Source organism: Cervus canadensis, chromosome 20, assembly GCF_019320065.1.
Source record: "Cervus canadensis isolate Bull #8, Minnesota chromosome 20, ASM1932006v1, whole genome shotgun sequence".
Taxonomy (NCBI): Eukaryota; Metazoa; Chordata; class Mammalia; order Artiodactyla; family Cervidae; genus Cervus; species Cervus canadensis.
The window spans coordinates 4,220,436-4,242,221 of record NC_057405.1 but is presented as its reverse complement, the minus strand read 5'-3'; the positions used below and the strand labels follow the sequence as shown (position 1 = coordinate 4,242,221).

Sequence of the window (21,786 nt, the reverse complement as noted above, 5' to 3'; positions counted from 1 at the left end):
ATATTGTGGATTCTGGGACTCTGAAAGAACTTCAAAATTCCCTAAGTAAATATGTTTAAAGGCTGTAACTTCAGAGATTTTTTCCCCCCCAGGGGTACTCAAGTTAAAGAAAACATATATATTTTTGTCCCCATTTCTCTCTAATTTTTCTCTTTTCTATCCACTTGTGACAAAAAATCCCCCTGTGCCCCTTCTCCTCTACTGCTGGCCATCACATGGGTTCTCAGATAAGAGGTTTCCCCTCGGAAATCAGTCACAAGTATTCCATTCTCTTGACAGTGATTTAAAGCATCAAAGTATCCCTTCCAGGTAGAACTTCTCACTCTCCTTTCTAATCTGACGCACTCTACATAGGTTTCAACTCTTGGGATCTCCATTATCTCTGGTGTACCTTATTTCCATCTCCAGGCTTACACTGATTTCTCTTTCCCTGGGTCCTTGGTCAAATAATGTTTAAGTCCCAGGTTCATGATACTTCTTTTTAACTTGACTCCCGAGATTGTTGTTGTAGCTACCTATCTTGGGTAGTAAAGAAGAAAGCAGTTTTTTTGGTCCCTGTTTTGGGAGATTGTGTTCTCCTTTCCCCACTCCCCAGATTAACACAGAGTTGAATTATCAGAGCAAATTTGTGAAAGTCATAGCTCTTATCCAGGAACAAACTGGCTGATTAAAAGGATGAGGCATGAAGGTGTTATGCCTTCATGATACAAGTATGAGGCATGAAGCATCCTTTTCCTGGAGGATCCAGAACCCATTAGATGCAAGACCCATCTGCACTGGGGCATGTTTGGCTTTGAAATGACAAATGATTTATTTAACAATATACTTTAAAGTAATCTCACAAAAGGCAGTTTTTTAGTTTTTAACATCTTTTGGATTCCATAGTTATACAGCTTAAACACCTACTTCTATTCTTCAACCACACCCTGTAAGTCCATAAATTTTAGGGTTATTTAACCAACCTATTTAGACAGACCAGATACGTCTTACCAAAGTCATCTGCAGCTAGGGACTCTGGTTTTGCTAATAAATACCATTAACATATTTACAAGAGATACGGTCTAGGTCATTCCTTCCTCTCAGGCATTCTTACAGTTGGACTCATGGTGTAGTATGGGAAATTGGGGCACCCAGTATAGAAATTGGGCTTTGTCATTAGAATTTATTTTTTAGAAGGTACTGGGGGAAAGGAAACCCTTTGGAATGGCTGTGCTTTCATATATAACTGCGTATACAGACACATGTGCCCTGTCTTAGTGTCCCTGGAAAACCTGAGGAGCCTGCAGCCAGGAGGAGTGTTTAGAAGGCGCAGAGAGAAGGCTCCTGACGACAGAGTCGGGCGTTTCATACAGTCTCCACCTGTGCTCGTGCCCCCACCGTAGTCACCTCCTTGCTGGTTCATTCAGAATCTTACGAGTAAAGGGGTATTCACTGTAAATAGGAATAGTGTAAAAGTGATTCGAAAAATTGCTGTGATATTTTGAATATCCCAGGATGAAACCAAGAAGTCAGTTACAGAATTCTTCTCTTGGGTAAAGAGTAGTAAGAACGTAGCAATGTTGAAACAAGGAAAAATTTTTTGTTTGTTGAAGTGTATATAAAGGTAATTTGCACTTAGCATTCTTTCCACTTAAATTATCACAGAGGTATTTGTGGCATTATGGAGACATGAATAGTAGTTTATCTGGCTTACTTTAGTCATGATGGACTAAAAAAAACTAATGTTCTAAATCTGTCCAATTAGAATTTTGGAACAGAATTATATGCAAAGAATTTATAACTTCATGTAAATATCTGTATATAATGATATGAAAAAGATACCCAGGTAAGGGAATAAAGCAACATTATGTGTAGTGTAACCTAGACATGCTTAAAGCCCCATATGCTGCTCTTGACAGTGCTCTCAGGGGTCGTATAGTAATGTGGCTTTGACTCTTAAACTCACATGAGAAGAGTCTTGGTCCTCCAGCAGTATGGCAAACTGGATAAACTGCAAAAATACCCAGCAGCAAACCCAGAGGTGCCACATCTTACAGCGAGCATCCTTTACGTGCGTAGGTGATCTTGGGAGAAGACAAGGGAGTCATTGAGCCAAAAGAGAGAGAGAACTGAGCCCTGAGTGGGTTCGGTGGTTCGTGGGTTTTGCTCCTGAAGTTCAAAGTGAACATTCCTGATTCATGTTCCAGACTCCGTCTGTCTTTTAGGTCAGAATCCTCTGCATTCAGTGACACATAGGGAAAGGAAAAGGAGTATACATGTATACACGTAGGAGATTTTTATGGATCAGGCTTGAAGGTGAAGTACGTCACATTCTACTGGCTAGAATAGTCATGATAACCATACCTAATTGCTCAGAAGGCTGAGAAATGTACCCAAAAAGGAAAGGAAATAGGGTCAGTGAACAGCTAAGCAGCCTTGCTACATTGGGCTGACTAAAGATTCACTTCTGTTCACAGTAAGGTTAATAGGAGCAAAAAAGGTTTGGAAACTTTTGGCACCATGATCCACAGTAAGAACTACTTCACAGTCTGTCGTGTGTACGTAATAATGTGTGTAGACCTGAAACTGAACTTTCCTGAAACAATATTTAGTCTTAGTAATTGTGATACACTTTGATATTTTCTATTTTTTTTTGTTTGTTTGTTTTGATGCTGTCATAATCTTCTGGGTTGTTTTGCAGTCTAGGTCCGCAGATATGTGATGTAGAATTTTTATGATTTAGATTTTATGACTAGGTTTCTACTTGCACCTTAAAAAACACTGGGGTAGGCAGATAAAGTCTAGGAGCCAACAGTTTATGAAGGTATTGCTGTCCATCCACTCCCATTTCAGAACACCATAATGTTCACTTACTAGATGTTTTTTAAAACCCCATTATTTTGGCCTAGAGAGAAGCATAGTCAAGAAAGATTATGGAGATAGAGTTGGAGACATTAAAATTTGAGTCTAGCAGTCACCCTAAGAACTGGCTTAAAGTCAACTTTTGCTGATATTCCTCTGCATTATTAAGCTATTACAGGTGACTGGTTCACATTTTACAGAAGTTGAATGGTGACATTTTGCTTATTAGCCTTTTCTATTTCCTCAAATGTCTTTTTTATTATAGAATCAAATACTGGTCTTATAACCTTTAATTCATTTCTTGGTTTATTTTTTGTCTTGTTTGTTTTTTAAACAGCTTGCTGCTGGTTGCAGGGGGGACAGTTTTAAAAATCTGTGATTTTGGTACAGCCTGTGACATTCAGACGCACATGACCAACAATAAGGGGAGTGCTGCTTGGATGGCACCTGAAGTTTTTGAAGGTAAAATAGCAAAAGCATGATGTGACATGATCTGCCTTATTACCCCATGTAAATCCAGTGTGTTTATGGCTTTCCCCTATTTACCTGATTTTATTTCTGCAAGGCGTTTACACAAGATACTTCCTAAAGTCTAAGGAAGTACTGCATAAATACAGCTTTAGATCTTGAATCTCATAGCAAGATTTCAGTTGTCTGTGAAGTTCAGGCATATGTACAGTTGACCCTCATGCTCAGATTCCACAACTGGAAAATTGCCTGCGTGTACCCTAAAATCAGTACTCATAATTCTTTTCATAAGTTATTCACAGGTATGCACAGAGCAAGAAAAGATTTTGCGTCGCCCAGCACACACGCTCCCGGCTGAGGTCAAAAGGGCGATGCTCTGCACTCCGTCAGTTCTCATCTGTATCACTTCTGTGACCTATTGAGGGCCTCATTTTTTCCCTTTTTTTGTACTTTGTGCTGATGATTTCACAGTTTAAAACAGCCTCTACGAGTAATATTGAAGTGCTTGCTAGTGTTCCTAAGTATCAGAAGGCTGTGATGTGTCTTACAGAGAAAATGTGCATGCTAGCTGGTCTGCATTCAGGCATGAGTTACAGTGCTTTTGGCCATGAGTTTAACATTAATGAATCAATGATTTATATTAAAAAAGATGTTTTAAACAGAAACACATGAAACAAGGTTAATATATTGATCAGTTGACAAAAATGTTTTGAAGAGGCTCACAGGAACCCAATCCTGTATTTCCTCTGGGAGGAAATGATTCACTGTTTACAAATTCACAGTTCAGTTCAGTTCAGTTCAGTTGCTCAGTCGTGTCCGACTCTTTGCGACCCCACGGACTGCAGCACACCAGGCCTACCTGTCCGTTGCCAACTCCTAGAGCTTACTCAACTCATGTCCATTGAGTCGATGATGGCATCCAACCATCTCATCCTCTGTCGTCCCCTTCTCCTCCTGCCTTCAATCTTTCCCAGCATCAGGGTCTTTGCAGATGAGTCAGTTCTTCGCATTTGGTGGCCAAAGTATTCGAGTTTCAGCTTCAGCATCAGTCCTTGCAGTGAATATTCAGGACTGGTCTCCTTCAGGGTGGGCTGGTTGGAGCTCCTCGCAGTCCACGGGGCTCTCTCAAGAGTCAAGAGGACGCTCTCAAGAGTCTTTTCCAACGCTACAGTTCAAAAGCATCAATTCTTCAGCGCTCAGCTTTCTGTATAGTCCAACTCTCACATCCATACATGACTACTGGAAAAACTATAGCTTTGACTAGACAGACCTTTGTTGGCAAAGTCATGTCTCTGCTTTTTAATAAGCTGTCTAGGTTGGTCATAACTTTTCTTCCAAGGAGCAAACGTCTTTTAATTTCATGGCTGCAGTCACTATCTGCAGTGATTTTGGAGCCCAGAAAAATAAAGTCTGACACTGTTTCCACTGTTTCCCCATTTATTTGCCATGAAGTGATGGGACCAGATGCCATGATCTTAGTTTTCTAAATGTTGAGCTTTAAGCCAACTTTTTCACTCTCCTCTTTCACTTTCATCAAGAGGCTCTTTAGTTCTTCTTTGCTTTCTGCCATGCAGGTGGTGTCATTTGCATATCTGAGGTTTTTGATTTTCTCCCAGCAATCTTGATTCCAGCTTGTGCTTCTTCCAGCCCAGCATTTCTCATGATGTCCTCTGCATGTAAATTAAATAAGCAGGGTGACAGTATTCAGCCTTGACGTACTCCTTTGCCTATTTGGAACCGGTCTGTTGTTCATGCCCAGTTCTAACTGTTGCTTCCTGACCTGCATACAGATTTCTCAGGAGGCAGGTCAGGTGGTCTGTTAGTCTCATCTCTTTAAGAATTTTCCAGAGTTTATCATGGTCCACACAGTCAAAAGTTTGGCATAGTCAATAAAGCAGAAGTAGATGTTTTTCTGGAACTCTCTTACTTTTTCGATGATCCAGTGGATGTTGGCAATTTGATCTCTGGTTTCTCTGCATTTTCTAAATCCAGCTTGAACATCTGGAAGTTCACAGTTCATGTACTGTTGAAGCCTGGCTTGGAGAATTTTTAGCATTATTTTACTAGTGTGTGAGATGAGTGCAGTTGTGCGGTAGTTTGAGCGTTCTTTGGCATTGCCTTTCCTGGGATTGGGATGAAAGCTGACCTTCTCCAGCCCCGCTCACTGCAGACTCTGTAGGAGAATGCAGGGAGGGACGGGGACCCAGTGCGCTTTCTGTTGGTGAAACGTCAGCATTCAGAGCTCCGGAACATGCCTTAGAAAGAATGCAGGTAACTTAAGCTCTAAGAGAGTGGTCCATAAGTTGCATATGAGGTTTCTGTATAAAAACATCAATTATCTTTTAAATAATTGAGAAAAGTTGAACTGAAGACGTGTGATTCATACATTAGAAGGTATGAAAGCCCATGAAATTCAGACACATTGAATAATTGGATCCCAATTTTCAGTTTTATTTTTGATGAATTTAAAGTTTTTTGTTCTTTGTTTTTAGCCACCAAGAGAAAGACATTTGCTCTGCAGCTGGTCCCTTGAGTGGAGCTATTTTGCCAGAAAGTTCAGTTAAAATGTTTGTGGACAAGCACATGTTAAATTATAAAAGGTTAAATCATGCCACTTGTTTTAAGTTCATATGTAGAATGCACATAATTGGCATTGTTTTGAAATTATGTATTTAATGTGACTTTCTTTGAGTTAAAATAGCACAGTTATTACTGTAGTGTGGAGAACAGAAAGATTTGTTTTTACAGAAGAACCCGGAAGTAAAAGATAGTGTTAATTGTTTAGAGCAAGAAAACGCAGACTATTAGGCTGTGTAGATTTCTTCATTTCTGAAAGGTGTCAGCACCTGTGGTTCAAGTCAGACTGTGGTGTCACCGTCCCGGTCATAGTGCCCACTGCGTGGGGCACACGCGTGGCGCGTCCGTAGATGCTGTCGTCATAACTGGTCATTCTCACAGTGGGCTGTTGATGGGTTTTAGGGTTTTGTTTGTTTGTTTATCAGCTGATTGACAGCTGACTTACAGTTATGTACATTCTGCTGCATAAATCTGCTTACTGTAAATTTGGTATTTGTAGTTTTCCTGCTTACAACTTACTTTTAAGTTTGCAAGTTAATAATTTATCTCACCAGATATTTTGGAAAAAAAAAATCTTCACACTAGATTAGAAATTTCTTCTGCTTTGATAGTGTTTTCCATCCAGAGAAAGTGAGAAGAAAATTTTATGATTAAGCAATTACAGAAAGGAATAAGAAATTACAGAAAGGAATGTACAAGTTGTTTTAATTCTCTGCCCCAGAGAAAATATGTTTAAAAAAAGATAAGGTCTACATTTCTTGACAAGAAGGTAGAAAATGACTAACTTTCTAAAGTGGGTTTGTGTTTTTTTTCCTCTTTATTGGATGATAATTGTTTCACAGCATGGTGGTCTCTGCTGTACATCCGTGCAGATCAGTCATAACTAGACGTGTGTGTGTGTCTGTGTCTGTGTGTGTGTGTGTGTGTGCCCCCCTTCCTTCTGAGCCTCCCTGCCCACCCCGACCCCAAGTCCAGGTCATCGCAGAGCGCCAGGCTGGGGTCCCTGTGTACACAGCAGCTTCCTGCTAGTTGTCTGTTTTATGCATGGTAGAGTACATTTCTGAGTGCGTTATTCATACTTACCTCATTCTAAAGTGTAGTTTTTGCAGAGACTTGGGGTCTTCAGAAAGTTTCTCAGCCATACCTGTGGCAGTCTCTTGTTTTTGTACATGATGCTTATTCTTAAAATTTATGAAAGCCGTTCCTTCTGTAAGTCATGTGGGGAAAAGTCTTGAAATTTTACTACCTTTTTTTCTAGGTAGCAATTACAGTGAAAAATGTGATGTCTTCAGCTGGGGTATTATCCTTTGGGAAGTGATAACACGTCGGAAACCCTTTGATGAAATTGGTGGCCCAGCGTTCCGTATCATGTGGGCTGTTCATAACGGTTTGTGACGTTTTTCTTCAGTATGTTTTGTATATTTCTTATTTGGAAATTGTTTCTCCCCCAAAGAAGACCATTTATCCCCAGTATTAAAGTGTACGATGTCTTGTAACCAGCCTCCAGCCCCCACTGCCCTGACAGCAAGGTCGAGCAGAACGGGGGCAGTCCTGGCTCTGGACAGAGGTGAGAAGGTCCGCTCACTGTGCCCACGCGGAAGAGGCCATCAGTGGACGGCCAGAGCCAGCTGCCCCGTCGCCTCTCCCCAGCAGACAGGGACACGTTGGACTGGGCGCTGTGGGGAAAAAAAAACTTTCTCTCATGGTTAAGATAATTAGGGAGCTATTGCTTTTTTTTGTTGAAGAAGCAGTGTCTCACTGAGGAGAGAAAGCAAAGCATTTTAAGTACGAGTTGTTACTTAAGCTATTCATAAAGGCAAAACGTGAAGTGCATCACATAGTCTAGCTTTTTAGCTTCTCATTCGTCCTTATGATGTGAGTGCTATTATTGCCCCATTTTACAGCTTTCCACATTAGGAAGCTGAGACCTAGAGCAGCTAGTAATTTGCCTAGGGTCACAGGTTTAGTAAGTGGTGCTGCTAAGGTTAGATCTGGGTGTTTCTGACTCAAATGTCCATGTTTTTAAGTTATATTCATTTATGGACACAAGGTCCTTGCATCCCTTCTGTTCCCTTCATACCTCTAATTACAGCGTTTCTAACCACTCCTGATACTAGAACACATCTCCTTCATTAATCAAGTTACTTTGCAGTTGCTTTGGGAAAATAAAGTTCTTGAAAGGGAATTGCCGAATCTTTTAACTTTTGCTCTCCCTCTCTGTTGTTAATTTGTATCTCTTGATTATAATTATTCTGATTAATGGCATTTTTGACACACTGTTCCACATGTGACAGAACAAGTGTCTGCCCCACTGTTTTGGTCATTCGTAGACATGTCAAGGAGGTGGCGGCGTGATCCTGAGTTTCCGGTCCCTTGTAGTACCTTTTTTGTTGTTATGGAGGATGCTGGAGCGCTGACCTGGGCAGTTTGTTTTCATTTTCTGTCACGTGACAGTAAAACTGAATGTCAGTGAAGTAAGAAATAAAAGAACTAACTGATTAACTGATAAATTTACAAAGATTTCATTATAATCGGGCCCTTCTTTTAAGTTAGGGGCCTTGCTTGTTAATTACACAAAAGTTGGCAGTTTTCGGCTTGTGAAATGACTGACTCACAGCTACCGTGAGGCCTGCCTCCCACAGAAGAACCGTTTAGAAGTCAGCGAGTGTAATACCATAGTTGATGACTTTTGATATGTGGAAGATGGTTTTTCAAACAGATTTGAAATTTTTATGATAAATCTGAAAATACAGGTCAGATATTACCTCGAGTCACCATTCACACATTAAGCTGTTGACTATTTGTTAAAAGAGTGTTTATAATAAATATTATTAACTCTCAATCATAATGCATGTGAAAATTTTAATTTGGCTTCTCAAAAGGTGTAGATTCCCCTTTATGAAAATGTAATGTTAACCTACAGGAAAACATAAATGTGCTTTTATTCCTCCTAAAAAAATCTTGGTTTAGAAAATAAATACCATGTTAGAAACCTACACTATTCTTTGAGTAAATACATTCTTTTCTCCCCTCCTCTGATTTTTAATTGTAGGTACTCGACCACCACTGATCAAAAATTTACCTAAGCCCATTGAGAGCCTGATGACTCGCTGTTGGTCTAAAGATCCTTCTCAGCGCCCTTCAATGGAGGAAATTGTGAAAATAATGACTCACTTGATGCGGGTATAATCCTTCTTTTGAGGGGCTTTGGGATTAAGGGGCTTTTATATATACTGAGTTTTAATGGGATTTTAAAGTAAGGGGATATCATTTTTGTTTGTTTGTTTCATACTTTTTTGTATTTTCCACTTTAGAATGGGTATTCATTACTCATATAATCAGAGGAGAAAGCATTATTTTAGAAAAAAAAATCTAGTTCTTGATAACGGAAAGATGGCTAGACTAGGTCTCTGAACGTGCTTTTTTCCTTCTCCTTAACTCAGTGGATGTATCTGTTACTGGGCCTGTTGCCTTATCTGTAACGTGAGAGAAGTTGAATTAGATGATCTCTAAAGCCTTTACAGAACTTGGGTATTTTATGACTCTAATTGTTGCTGAGTTATAAACTTTCTTTAGTTCAAATCTTTATCAAGTGGTCATTTATGTAGCACACTAGAGAAGCTACATTCCCAGACACTTTTATTTAAGTGATTTTTACCTTTTGGTTTTTCATTGTATATTTTCAGCTTTTCGCTTGCCATTAAAAAGTTAGACTTTTTTCTAGGATCTGTAGAATTTTAGAATTTAGAAGAATTATTTTAAATGATTATTAGAATTTCCCAGTCTATAAATCAAACACTTTTGTTAGAATTATTTGAATCATTCTAGGCCTCTGGTTTTTGATGCACTAAGAAATCTATCAAGTAGTACCTTGACTTGGAAATGTTTATGCACTTGCAAGAGTGCCTGAATTTCAGAACAATTTGCTAAGTAGAAGAATCTTTCAGTCTCTTTAAATATAGATTAAGTGATTTCCTAAATGGACACATAATTAATTTGTTCATTCTATTGAAAATAAGTTAAGCACAGCAACTTGAACTCATCTTCTTACAGCTTAATTTAATATTTGGAGAACAGCTATGCGTAGAATCCTGGGACCTAAAGATACATTCATAAGAAAACAACTCAGTGAAAATTAAAATTAAAAAGTAAAGAAAACAGCTTGGTCTCCATAATCAAGATACCTTAAAACTTTGGGTTATATAAGTTACTCAGATTTTGATTGTGCTTATAGGTGCTTTGTCTAATTTGAGAAGAAAACGTTTCTCTTTTTTATCCCTAAATTCTAATTTTTATCCAGCAGATATATCCAATATTTTATCTCTGATTCATAGAGCAACTTTTGTAATCTGTCCTTGATATTTAAAATACTGATTCTAACATTATTCTATGGCATACCATCTCAGTTGTCAGACTAAGTCATTTCAACACTTTAGAGATTTGCATCGCTGCTATGAGAACATGAATAATGTTTCATGTAGTTATGAGGAATGATACCGCTGTATTTCATATGTCCCTCTGGAGGAATATTGGCTGTTTTCTTCAGGATTATCTGGGCTCTGTGTAGGTGGATACACAGCATTGATAACAGTTGAAATTCAGAAGAGTTAGCACATTGTTGTCTCTGTCTACAAATTTCCACATATGCCTTAGTGAAAATAAAGCAGCATCTTTGCTGCATTCAGATCTCAGCAAGGAAGTAATTCAAACATACTTACTAAGTTAATTTTCACATGATTTAATTTGTACTAAAGAAAGTTTACATTGTTATTTACCTTTTTATATATAGTACTTCCCAGGAGCAGACGAGCCGTTACAATACCCTTGTCAATATTCAGATGAAGGACAGAGCAACTCCGCTGCCAGCACAGGTGAGTGGATAGATTGGAACGGTGATAGCCTAAGATTTTTGCGTCTCTGTTCCCATGAAACGATAATCAAGAAGCAATGAATGATGTCCCTTTTTGCATTTTAATTTATTCATTTAATATGATTGCAATTTGAATTTCCAGGTGTATCATTCTTCATGCAGGTACCCAGGTTAAAGAGTTAATTGAAAACCCACTTCCAAGTTTTGAAATTCTTACACAGTTATATCTAAAAAGACTGGATATTATATTTTTGTGAATGCCATTCTTTACTTGAAAAAGAATTCTTACACAGATACAGCTAGATCAAATAGTATCAAAAATTATTATAAATATGTATATATAAAACAGCATATTTTCTGTATCATGAGCACCCTACTTGTAGAAGAATCCATAAAGACATTCATTTAAGAAGCTGTGTTTTAGTTCAGAGTTCCTCAGTTCCATAGTTTGTGGTCATCAAAAGAAACAGTAGAAGTAATACTCTAATTTAGAAAAATTTTACTTCTCAAAATATATGGTATTATGAACATTTCATTATTCAGTTCAGTTCAGTCTCTCAGTCATGTATGACTCTTTGCGACCCCATGAACTGCAGCACGCCAGGCCTTCCTGTCCGTTTGCTTAAAGTTAAAAGGTGTGTATGTACACATAGGTGTGTATGTACACATATACTTAATGCATTCTTAAAATTTTATTTTTACTGGTCTATTTCCCCTACCTCCAAAAAAATTATATGTAAACTGGTTCCAGTTTTACTGAAAGTCTTTCTGAGATGGTCTGAATTCTAAAGTGAATTTCTCTAAAAACATTTGCTTGCCACTCCTTACCCTCAGCTGACCTTCTTGACCGTTTCCCTGTGATCAGAAGACAGATGCCAGATTCCCCCTCCACGCGCCCACCTGCCCGTGTCTGCCCGTCTGCTCTGCACCCGCTTCTGTTCCCACGCTGAACTGTCTGTGCTCACAGCCAGAGGCACGCCTGTCCCCTTGTGCATCAGATCCCGTCTGCTCTCCTAGCAGTTCTTCCTGTCTCTTGCATCATCAGTTTTAGCCTCTGTACTGGGATCATTCCCTGAGTATATATATAGTAGTCCCCCCCTTGTCCACAGTTTGTCCAGAAATACTGAATGAAAAGTTCCAGAATGAAATAATTCATAAGTTTTAGGTTGCAGCTGTCTTGAGCCGCACGATGAAGTCGTGCGTCCTCTGCATCATCCTTTTATCCAGTGCATCCTGTCCGTTTGTCACTTAGTAGCCCTCTTGGCTGTCACCTCACCTGTCGAGGTGTCATAGTGCTTGTGTTCATGGGACCCTAGTTTTATTTAATAGTGGCCCCAAAGCACACGTGTGATGATGCTGGCAATTCTGATATGCCAAAGAGAAGCTGGAAAGTGCTTCCTCTAACGGAAAAGGTGAAAATTCTCAACTTTAATTAGAAAAAAAAAAATCCTATGCTGGCTGAGGTTGCTAAGATCTGCATTAAGAACTTCTGTCCATGAAATCATGAAGACGGAAAAAGAAATTTGTGCCTGTTATGCTGTCATGCTTCAAACTGCAAAAGTTAACAGCCACAGTGCAGGATAACTGCTTAGTTAGAAAAAGGTATTAAATTTGTACAGTAAGGTATTTTGAGAGAGAGACCACATTCATGTAACTTTTATTACCGTATATTGTTATAATTGTTCCATTTTATTTTTGTTACTCTTGTTAATCTCTTACTGCGCCTAATTTATAAATTAAAGTGTATCCTAGGTATATGTGTATAAGAAAAAACACAGGATGTGAGGGCTCAGTACCACTGGAGGTCTTGGAATGTATCCCCTGTGGATGGGGCGGGGACTGCTGAAGTCTGTATTTGCATTTCTCTAGCTTCTCTCTTGCCATTCTCTTGTGCTCACTCTGTTCAAGCTTTTATTATACCACTACTCTAGAACTGCTCTTGTCAAGGTCACCATCTTCCCAACCTATAAACGTCAGAGTGCCCAGGGCGTGGTCATTTGACCTCTTTGTCTAAACTCATTTCCTTAGTAATCTCATCCAGTATACACGTATATCATGTGTTTGCCAATATTTTTGCTCCATCCCGAACTTGAACTCCATACTCACACATCCAGCTACTTGACTGATACCTGCCGTGAGCTCTAAATTACCATTTTCCTAAGAGCTCCCTTCAGACTCAGTCGTTCCACACTCTTTCCATCTTGATTAATAGCCATTTCTTTCTCTCAGGCTGAGAATCTTAAAGTCTTTCTTGACTATTAGAAAACTCTTTAGGCACTTTGGTTCCCTTTTTGTGCTATCCTGAAATATCATTTAAAATGGGTTTGTTTGGGTATCTTCATTAGCTTAAAAAGTCTTATCTCTTTTCATATCTTGCTAGTTTAGAAAAGAATTTAAGTTGCATTTTATTGAATGAAGCGTGTGTGTTATTCGCAGCCTATTGTCATAAATATTTTTGCTTTCCTAGGCTCCTTCATGGACATCGCGTCTACAAACACCAGTAATAAAAGCGACACTAACATGGAACAGGTTCCCGCCACAAACGATACAATTAAACGCTTAGAGTCAAAATTGCTGAAAAACCAGGCAAAACAACAGGTTTGTTTTGTTATTAAAAGTGAAACCTTTTGGTAACCTTACCGGTAGTCATGAAGTCCTAAGCATTATACTAGCAAGTATTGTTTGCCTTCTTCACTATACAAGTCCTGAATCTTGTTCCTAAAGCAGACAGATAGGCTCAAGAGTAGAGATGTGTAATGAGATTCCCCTGAAATTCTTTACAATTAATCGTTCTCCCATCTGATGATTGCTGCCTTTGGCATTTGTGCATATCTTCCTTATGATGATCCCTAACTTGAACAGTTGAGGGTTACAAGTGTAAAATGGAGATTTCTTGGCTATACTACCTGGTTAAAGGGGTTCTTCTAGATCCATCATTTCATGTTTCCAGATTTATTATATTTTTGCTGTTCCTGGTTTTGAAATATTTTAAGGAGTGATTTTATTCATCTTCCTTGAGGCATTTCGGATAACTAATAATTGGGACATTTAACTCCCAGCTCTAGTGATCACCTTTTCCTAAAGGCCAATGTCTGCAGATTATTCTTCATCACTCCTACAGCTCCCTCTCCCTGAAAATTTTCCATTTCTTTCAGAGCAGAACCCCTAAAAATCCAAGTTGGTATCTCCCTTCTTCTAGCTGCCCAGGATTTTTACATATAAAGAGTTTCAGTAATTCAAATTGACCTATGTTTTTAACAGAGTGAATCTGGGCGTTTGAGCTTGGGAGCTTCTCGTGGGAGCAGCGTGGAGAGCTTGCCCCCAACCTCTGAAGGCAAGAGGATGAGTGCCGATATGTCTGAAATAGAAGCCAGGATTGCTGCAACCACAGGTAAAAAGGAAGTAAAAGTCTGAAGAGGAACGAAAATGGTAGTTTCAGTTGTTTCAGTCATGGGAATGTCAGGGGCTTTTCTTGTGTGTTTCCTAAATTTTTTTAAAGCAGGAAGTTGATTTATAATATACTTCCTATGCTTCTAGCAGAAAGCATCTCAAATTCCGGATAAAGCAAGCATGATTTGTAAAATTATTTGCATTATAAAGTTTCATTTCTTATTACAGATTTTTATCAAATAAAATTCAGCTCAATATGAGCTAAAAGTCTAAATGAGAAATTGAAATTTAGCCAAAACCAGGATGTTTTGGCAGGATTCTCAGTGATTCTACTAGAGTTTTGTGCTGAACTCAAGTAATAGCAAATGTTTTGTTTTGAATTTAGCAGGAAGATGTGCTCCAGGTCAAAATATGATTTGGCCTTACTCTCTGCTGGTGCTCCCTTCAGTGGCACAAGTAGCTGACTTTGTGATTAATTCTTTTAATTGTAAAATAAAAGATCGTAGTAATTTGATCTGGATAAAGCTCGCATTTCTCTTCCATTTTGTCAGTACTTAAAATGATTAATTGTGGAAAGACTGGTCAGCACAAAATTAATAACATGTTTTGTTACCTTAGTGGACTTGTAACCTTCTTGTCTAACCAGGTTCATTTAGTAATGATGGGTTAAATTGTTTTCTTTCTGATTTCCCTAGGGGTGGAGAGGGACTGATTATAAATACATTTCTATCGTGGAAAATGTAGAAATATAAATTTTAAAAACCCACTCTTCCATAATTGTCCCGCTAAAAAATAAACACAACATTTTTGTGTATTTACCTCTAGTCTTTTAGACTACATATGTATATATAAGTGTATTCCCTAGTGTATTAGCATTTTTTTTTTTTAACTCAGCTAACCAGGTTTTGTGGGATTATGTTTTGTTTTAAGATCGTTTTGGTTTCTTTCTAAAAAGAATATTTTCATTTTGTGTGAAGTTCTTTTAAGAAAGAAGTTGTCCAGAGGACCATCCTAACTCTTCTTGTTTTCAACTAATCTTGGTCACTTATTTATCAGTTAGCATTAGAATCAGTTAGATCTTATAGAATTTCCAAAATAACAGTGTCTTTAACACAAACTTTTTTTTCACACACAAACAAATCTGGAGGTAGGCTCCTCGATCTTTGGTGGCTGGGTTTCTTCTGTCTGTCTGTGTTACAATCCCTATTGTGTGGCTTTCATCCTGAAGGTGACCTTGTGCTCCATAATGGCTCTTAGAGTTCCAGTCATCACATCCACAATCCCAGCATCAGGAAGCAGGAGTTAGGGCAAGGGCTACTTTTTCAAAAGGCTTTCACAGAAGTCCCTCCTAACAACTCTCACGTTTATGTCATTGGCCATAGTAATAGGGTCAGACGGCTCCCTGTGGATCCAAGGGAAAAGGGGATCTGCAGTCTTTCATCTGGGAACATTGCTGCCCTGAGTACAGTTGAGGTTCTGTTGCTAAGAAAAAAGGGAAAAGTAGAGATTAGCTGGTCTCTGCCACGCAGATGGAATCTTCAGAAACAAGCAAGTTGCGTGGAGGTCACTTGAGTCACAAGTGTTTCTGTGAGCAGTGGGAGTGTCACAGGACCATGTCTGATGAACAGTGTCCACAGAAATGCAGCCTAACACTTTGGGAGTCCTTTTCATTTCAGGAATATCATTCAAGTCAGAGCTGCCAAATAGTGATTGCTACCTAAAACAGGAAGTGTTCTGTAATGTAGTAATAATTTTATATCTGCTAGTGTCAATTTTTTAGTCAGGTACTGGTTTATAGTTAATCTTTACAGAAGTGATGTATCACCAGATTAAAGGTAACCACATATACTTAAATAACCCTAACCTTTCTCTGCCTAAATGTGAATAAAACAGATGGGCTGAACATTTGTTGGTGAATTGTCTTACTTTGACAGGTTCATATTTTCCAGCCTTTCAGAACTATTCCGGTTTAGCAGGAATAGACCCTAAACTTTGGAAACTACAGTAAATACTCAGTTTATCAGAAGTATGTTTAAATATTTATCATTATAAGAGTGTATACATTTCACACTTTGATTCAATAATTATCATATAATCCCTGAATTGTACTTTGTAGCACACTTCAAGAAACACCTCATTGAACACATATTCCTGTGTGTGTTTAACTAAAACAAATATGGCAGCTTATTTCTTTTTAATTCCTCTTTTCTTCCCACTTTGATCATAGACCCTCACTGCACCTCAGTGGTTGCATGTAGACTATTTCCACGAACGTGTTGGAAATCTAGCTTTCTCATCACCCTGCAGCCTTGTTTGTCTCTGTCCCTTTTTCTTTTTTCCTGCTAATTAAAGCCAGTATGTGAAACATCTTGTATTGATAGTTGTTTGCTCCTTCATCACGCCTTGTGTAAGCATGGACAAAGGGTTTGATAGTTCTGCATGCCATCCTGCATGAAGTGTTATTAACATAACTATTTGAAAAGTATTCTGTTTTTGTTCACCGTTTTCTGTGTTACTGTTTGTGGTTGTTTGCATGTATACTGTATGTGTGTATTTTTGCAGCCTTTTCCAAGCCTAAACGGGGCCACCGTAAAACCGCTTCATTTGGCAACATTCTGGATGTCCCTGAGACCGTCATAGCAGGTATCATGGACCACCTGGGATGGTCTAATAGCTGTAAAACCGGAATAATGATCCCTGGTACTTATAAAATGCTTCTTGCTCCAATTTGATAGAATGTGAAAATATATACCTTGCATGCAGTCCTTAGGGAGACAGATTAAAAACTGTATACATTTATCTGCACTGAAGCCAGCTTGGCCAGAAACCTCACATCTCCAAAACTGAAGAAGAACTAGAAGATAAAGTAATAAGCCTTTTCATGGAAGGAGGCATACCAGCCCAGAATTCTGCCAACTTCCTCTCACCTTTTAAATGAGCAGAATAGCTGAACCCAGACCTTTCTTGCACCTAGCAGAAAGAGAAAACAACCCTTTAAAAATACTTGTCCTTGGCTCCTTTCCTTTCTTCGTTAGAACTTGGGGGTCCCTCTTGGCATTGTGTCCCAGCCTCTTTCTGTTGGTAGCAAGTGAAATAGGAAGTTGAGAAAAGAGTAGCTGAATAACATTTTACCTTAACCTAGAAAACAGAAACAAAATAAAAACTCAATGAGATTTGCTGTTTTGCATGGTATGTTGCCAAATAATTCTGGTCACTTCTGATTCCTGTGTATTATTAGGAGGATCTTCTTGCAAATTACATGTTTTTATACCTAACTCCCACATGTCTTGTCTGGTTAAATCGCTGTTATTCTTACGGTGATTATCTCATAGATGAATCTAAATCCCCATGCCTAGTAGTTCTTGGCTCCTCCAGTAAGCTGGAACCTGAGGGTAGAGACTGTGTCTTTGTTATTTATTGTTGATGGCATCAGCCTTGTCTGGCTCAAGACCTCACATAGAGTATTTAATAAAATGTGCCAGTTATGGGAATGACCCATTATTGAGCTCCCAGCGGGTCAGAACTAGGATACATGTACAATCTGTAAATTACAGATGTGTATAAAATATTTTAAACAGTTCTTAGGGCCCATTCTATCTATACAAAACCATTTTATTTCTAGAGTACTTCTTTGTTATTCTGGTTGTTCAAGTGGTTTATTTTACATTTTCATTGTTGCCCTTCAGAGAATACAGTTAATTTATTCCTCGCATACTTTTATTGAGTCATGGGCTGCTTTCAAAATTAGTAAAGTACTTAGGATCATTTTACCTCTGCCCTGAAAGATACCAAGTTTAAGGGAATAGTACTCTAACTGAAGAAGCAGCAACGTTTAAACATTCATACTGCTGAGCTGTGATGATCTTAAATGTTTGAGAGTATCAGGAAAATTCAGCTGAGTGGCACACTAATCTTAATCTGGGTCTTATGGGTAACCAAACATTAAGAGCAGATACAGCCACACACAGCGCAATAGCCGGTGGTGCGTGTGGCAGTGAGTGGGGGAGGAGAGGAGGCGGTCTCCGGCTCTGAACCAGCGTGAACGCGTGCACCACCCACTCCCCGCCAGGGGACGCTTGGCGCTGTCTGGGAACGTTCTGACGGTCAGAGCTAATGGGGGCTACCGACGGGGCAGGCAGGAGCCGCGTGGCTGCTAACAGCCTGGAGAGTCTCCGGCAGCCTCCCGCAGCCGAGAATTACCATCCTGAAGGGTCGGCAGGGCCAGGACCGAAAAACCCGAGTTAGGTGTGCTGTGTGACCTGTAAGGTAGTTTAAGGCACATCAGCTTAATAGCCATTTTACAGATGAAAAGATTCGGTGATGGTGAATGGTTTTCCCAGAGTTACACAGCCAGGATCCCATCCTAGATCTTCTGACACCAGATGGCACCCATATTTTTTTGTTTTGTTTGAGTCACAGAAGTTAGAATAATTCTGTGCTGCTCCTGCTTAGGGTTCGTATTAAATTTAACTGAGCTCTTCATCCAGGAGATACTTTTGAATGACATTGGATCCTTCTGGGGTCGGGAAAGCTTAATTCTGCTGATAATTGCCAGAGTACCAATGCTTGTCAAGTGGAAACAGTATTCAGTAATACATTTCTTAAATATTCTTGTTGGGTTTTTCCCCAGATGTTCAGACATTAACCTAGTAGTTTCCATTTTTTTAATAAAGGATGCAACCACCGGAATTGAAATAATTAAAAGTCAAACATTAATTTATTCTTAGGTTATATTTTTAAATTAAGCATAAAAGATATAACCTGTGCTTTGGGAATATCTCAACTATCTTACATGGCCATTTTAATTGTAAAGAAGGATGAAATTTAATTCCCTAAATTTCTTAATACCTTTTAGAACTTTTTTACTTGAAGTTGATTCCCTACAAATTCTGTGGTTATATTATCAGATACTTCTTGATATATCCAAACCAGCATTAATTAGCATTGAATCCCAGTTGTAAGCATTTTTAAAATATAAGCTATATTTTTCATCTGTTATGGATAAGTATTTTCAATAATACCTTCCTTTGGCCAATTGCCGTATACTGAGTTTAATGTACCTCTTGGAATAAACTGCCTCTTTTTATTAGGAGTGCTCCTTTAAGCATCAAGTAAGTTTTTATATGTATTTATTAGCAGTGTACAAATGTATCATTTTTGAAGTGTTGCTTCTTGCATTTTTAAAAAATTTTACCAAGTTTTAAAAGTTTTTAAATAGGCACTGTTACTCTAAAAAAATTTTTAATACAATCTTTATAATGACTAAAATGCCTAACCTGGTCATGGGTGAACAAATTTAAATCTTGTTTTTTGCTTGCTCTTCAACACTGTTAAATATCCTGCCACCAACAATGAGGAAGAACAAGCAACCTGTGGCTAATGCCAGCATTCATCAATCTGACCGTCTCTCGGGTCATGCGAAAATGGACCTTTAATACCTCAGGACTTCTGTGGATCAGACTGCACAATTTTTTGTACCCTTGCTACCTTGGGCCTGGCTCTCAAAGAGGTATTGGCAAACTTTGTTAAGTTTGTTAAGTCTTCTTTCTACTTTCCCCTGCCCACAGAGTGGCTGTAAATCGATCTGGCTTCTTTTTAGCAAGCAGGACACATAATAAGAGCAATTGCCAGTACAGTATGACATTCTGCTACCTCTTCATTGGTAGAGAATGTCCTGCCAAATAACTGTGCAACCTAAGCAAAGTTAATGTAAACGCAGACATCTCTTGCCCATAATTGAAACTATCTGATCTATAGTTTTCTAATCCGTTTTATGTTACTTTTATTTGAAGAAAAGAGAGTGGGTGGCAGATTATTGGATTGCTTTAAATTTTTCTAAAGTTTTTTCCTTTAAGATTTTGATAAAAACATGGATTTTTGTTTATTTGGTCCTTTTACTTGAATTTTCTTGACTTTCCCACATTTTGCTTTTGTCATTATCCAAGCTTCCAAGGGTCTATTTTCCTTCCATCTTCATCTCAAATACTCAAATGGGATAGGGGTTATGAATTGGGAAACTAGAATACATTTGATAGTAACATTTGATCTGATGTTAGAAGAATGCCTAAATTTTACATTTCTTTTAAAATTCCACATGTCAAAGTTAAACAAGTAAAATGTCAAAAAGTTACACAACAAGATCAACAACCTTTTCCAGTTTCGTAGAGTAAGAGACTGAGTCAGCTTCCCTGATAGCTTAGTGGTAAGGAGCCCACCTGCCAAAGTAGGAGATGTGGATTCAATTCCTGGATTGGGAAGGGTCCCCTGGAGAAGGAAGTGGTAACTCACTCCAGTATCTTGCCTGGGAAATCCATGGACAGAGAGGGGCCTGGCGGGCTGCAGTCCATGGAGCTGCAGAAGCATCCAACTTAACTTAGCAACTAAACAACAAGAGACTGAACAGTTAAAAAGTATTTTGTTCATGGCTCTGGTGTCTGTCATCAAGGGAGATCAGCAGTCCTGCTCTGGAGTCCTTGTGTGAAGAGTTGTAGTACTTAAGGAAGTCATCTGTGATTAGAATATATTTTGAAATCCACCGGATGAAAGTACTGTCAAATACATGTACACATACCACCTGCAAAAGGTTTAATTGAAACATAAGTTTTCTGTACGTTCTCCCTTTCTGTTAAAAAATCCTCAGGTATAGTTTATACCAGATTGATTGCTATTATGAAATGAATTTCCAGCATATGATTTGCAAAAGTTAATTTTTCCAAATACTGATATTGAATAACTGTTGTAATTATATTATAAAAGATAACTTTTTAAAATGAGCTAAATTGTAAGGTTTTATAGAATATATTTAAACAGTTTTTGTTACTACTACTATAATATCATACTCACTGGTTCTGAATTTCTTTTTTAAGTTCAGACTAAATTATAATACTTGGCTTCATTTAAACACTTAAAATGTTTCTCCTCTATTCTACAGATAGGCATTGCCTTCATGTACTTCTGTTTGAGGACCTTGAACAGTGAGACTCTAGTGTACCTTTTGTTATTCAGCCCGGGATAAGATGGCATAACATTTTAAACTGATAGAACACTTTGAGCAAAAAGCATTCCATACTATCTTAAGGATTTGCTAGAGAAGGATGAATATGCAAGTGTTTTGTTGAGTCAGTCTTAATACACATAAAATATTTTTCTCCAAGTCTCTGAATTTAATTGACATTTGTTGTTTGTAATATTCTTGAAGCTGAAAAGAAACTTTAGGAGTCCTTAATGGTTTCAGCTGCATTTAGATCTCTTAACTGAGAAAAATTTAGACTATTCATTCACTTTAAAGTTCAGTCAGGTACACTGAGCTCTGTTGTATATTGGTTATTTACCAAAAGTGTGATAAGTAGTTAGGTAGAATGTGAAAAGTGCAAACGATCAACAGTGCAGCACCGCTGTGAGGAGACCGTGAGGTAGAAAGAAGCGAGCTTTTCTGGAACTCAAGTTCGTACCTGGCGCAGATAGTGTGATTAACACCTGCCTTTGTGTAGGGACGTGGAGGCCCAAGGAGAGCTCTTCTGAGATACACTACATCTGCTTCTGCCAAGTACAGACACTGCTCCTTCAATAAAATTCTGTATTTGTGACTAATTGAATAGCAAAGTGCATCTAACCTTACAGGAAATATTTCAGTAGTCTCT

The 21,786-nt window shown here is 38.4% G+C and overlaps 1 protein-coding gene across 4 annotated transcripts in view; it reads left to right on the top strand.

The window, feature by feature from the left end:
- Positions 1-21,786, top strand: part of MAP3K7 (mitogen-activated protein kinase kinase kinase 7) — a 60,230-nt gene that overhangs the window by 18,991 nt on the left and 19,453 nt on the right. For 2 of the 4 annotated variants that reach the window (XM_043439024.1, XM_043439027.1), the window contains 8 exons: positions 3,179-3,303; positions 7,145-7,273; positions 8,939-9,069; positions 10,676-10,757; positions 13,224-13,354; positions 14,018-14,147; positions 16,709-16,789; positions 19,503-19,655. In XM_043439024.1, coding sequence (XP_043294959.1) covers positions 3,179-3,303; positions 7,145-7,273; positions 8,939-9,069; positions 10,676-10,757; positions 13,224-13,354; positions 14,018-14,147; positions 16,709-16,789; positions 19,503-19,655 — 962 coding nt within the window. The remainder of the gene's footprint in view (positions 1-3,178; positions 3,304-7,144; positions 7,274-8,938; positions 9,070-10,675; positions 10,758-13,223; positions 13,355-14,017; positions 14,148-16,708; positions 16,790-19,502; positions 19,656-21,786) is intronic. The other 2 variants (XM_043439025.1, XM_043439026.1) reach the window with 2 other exon arrangements.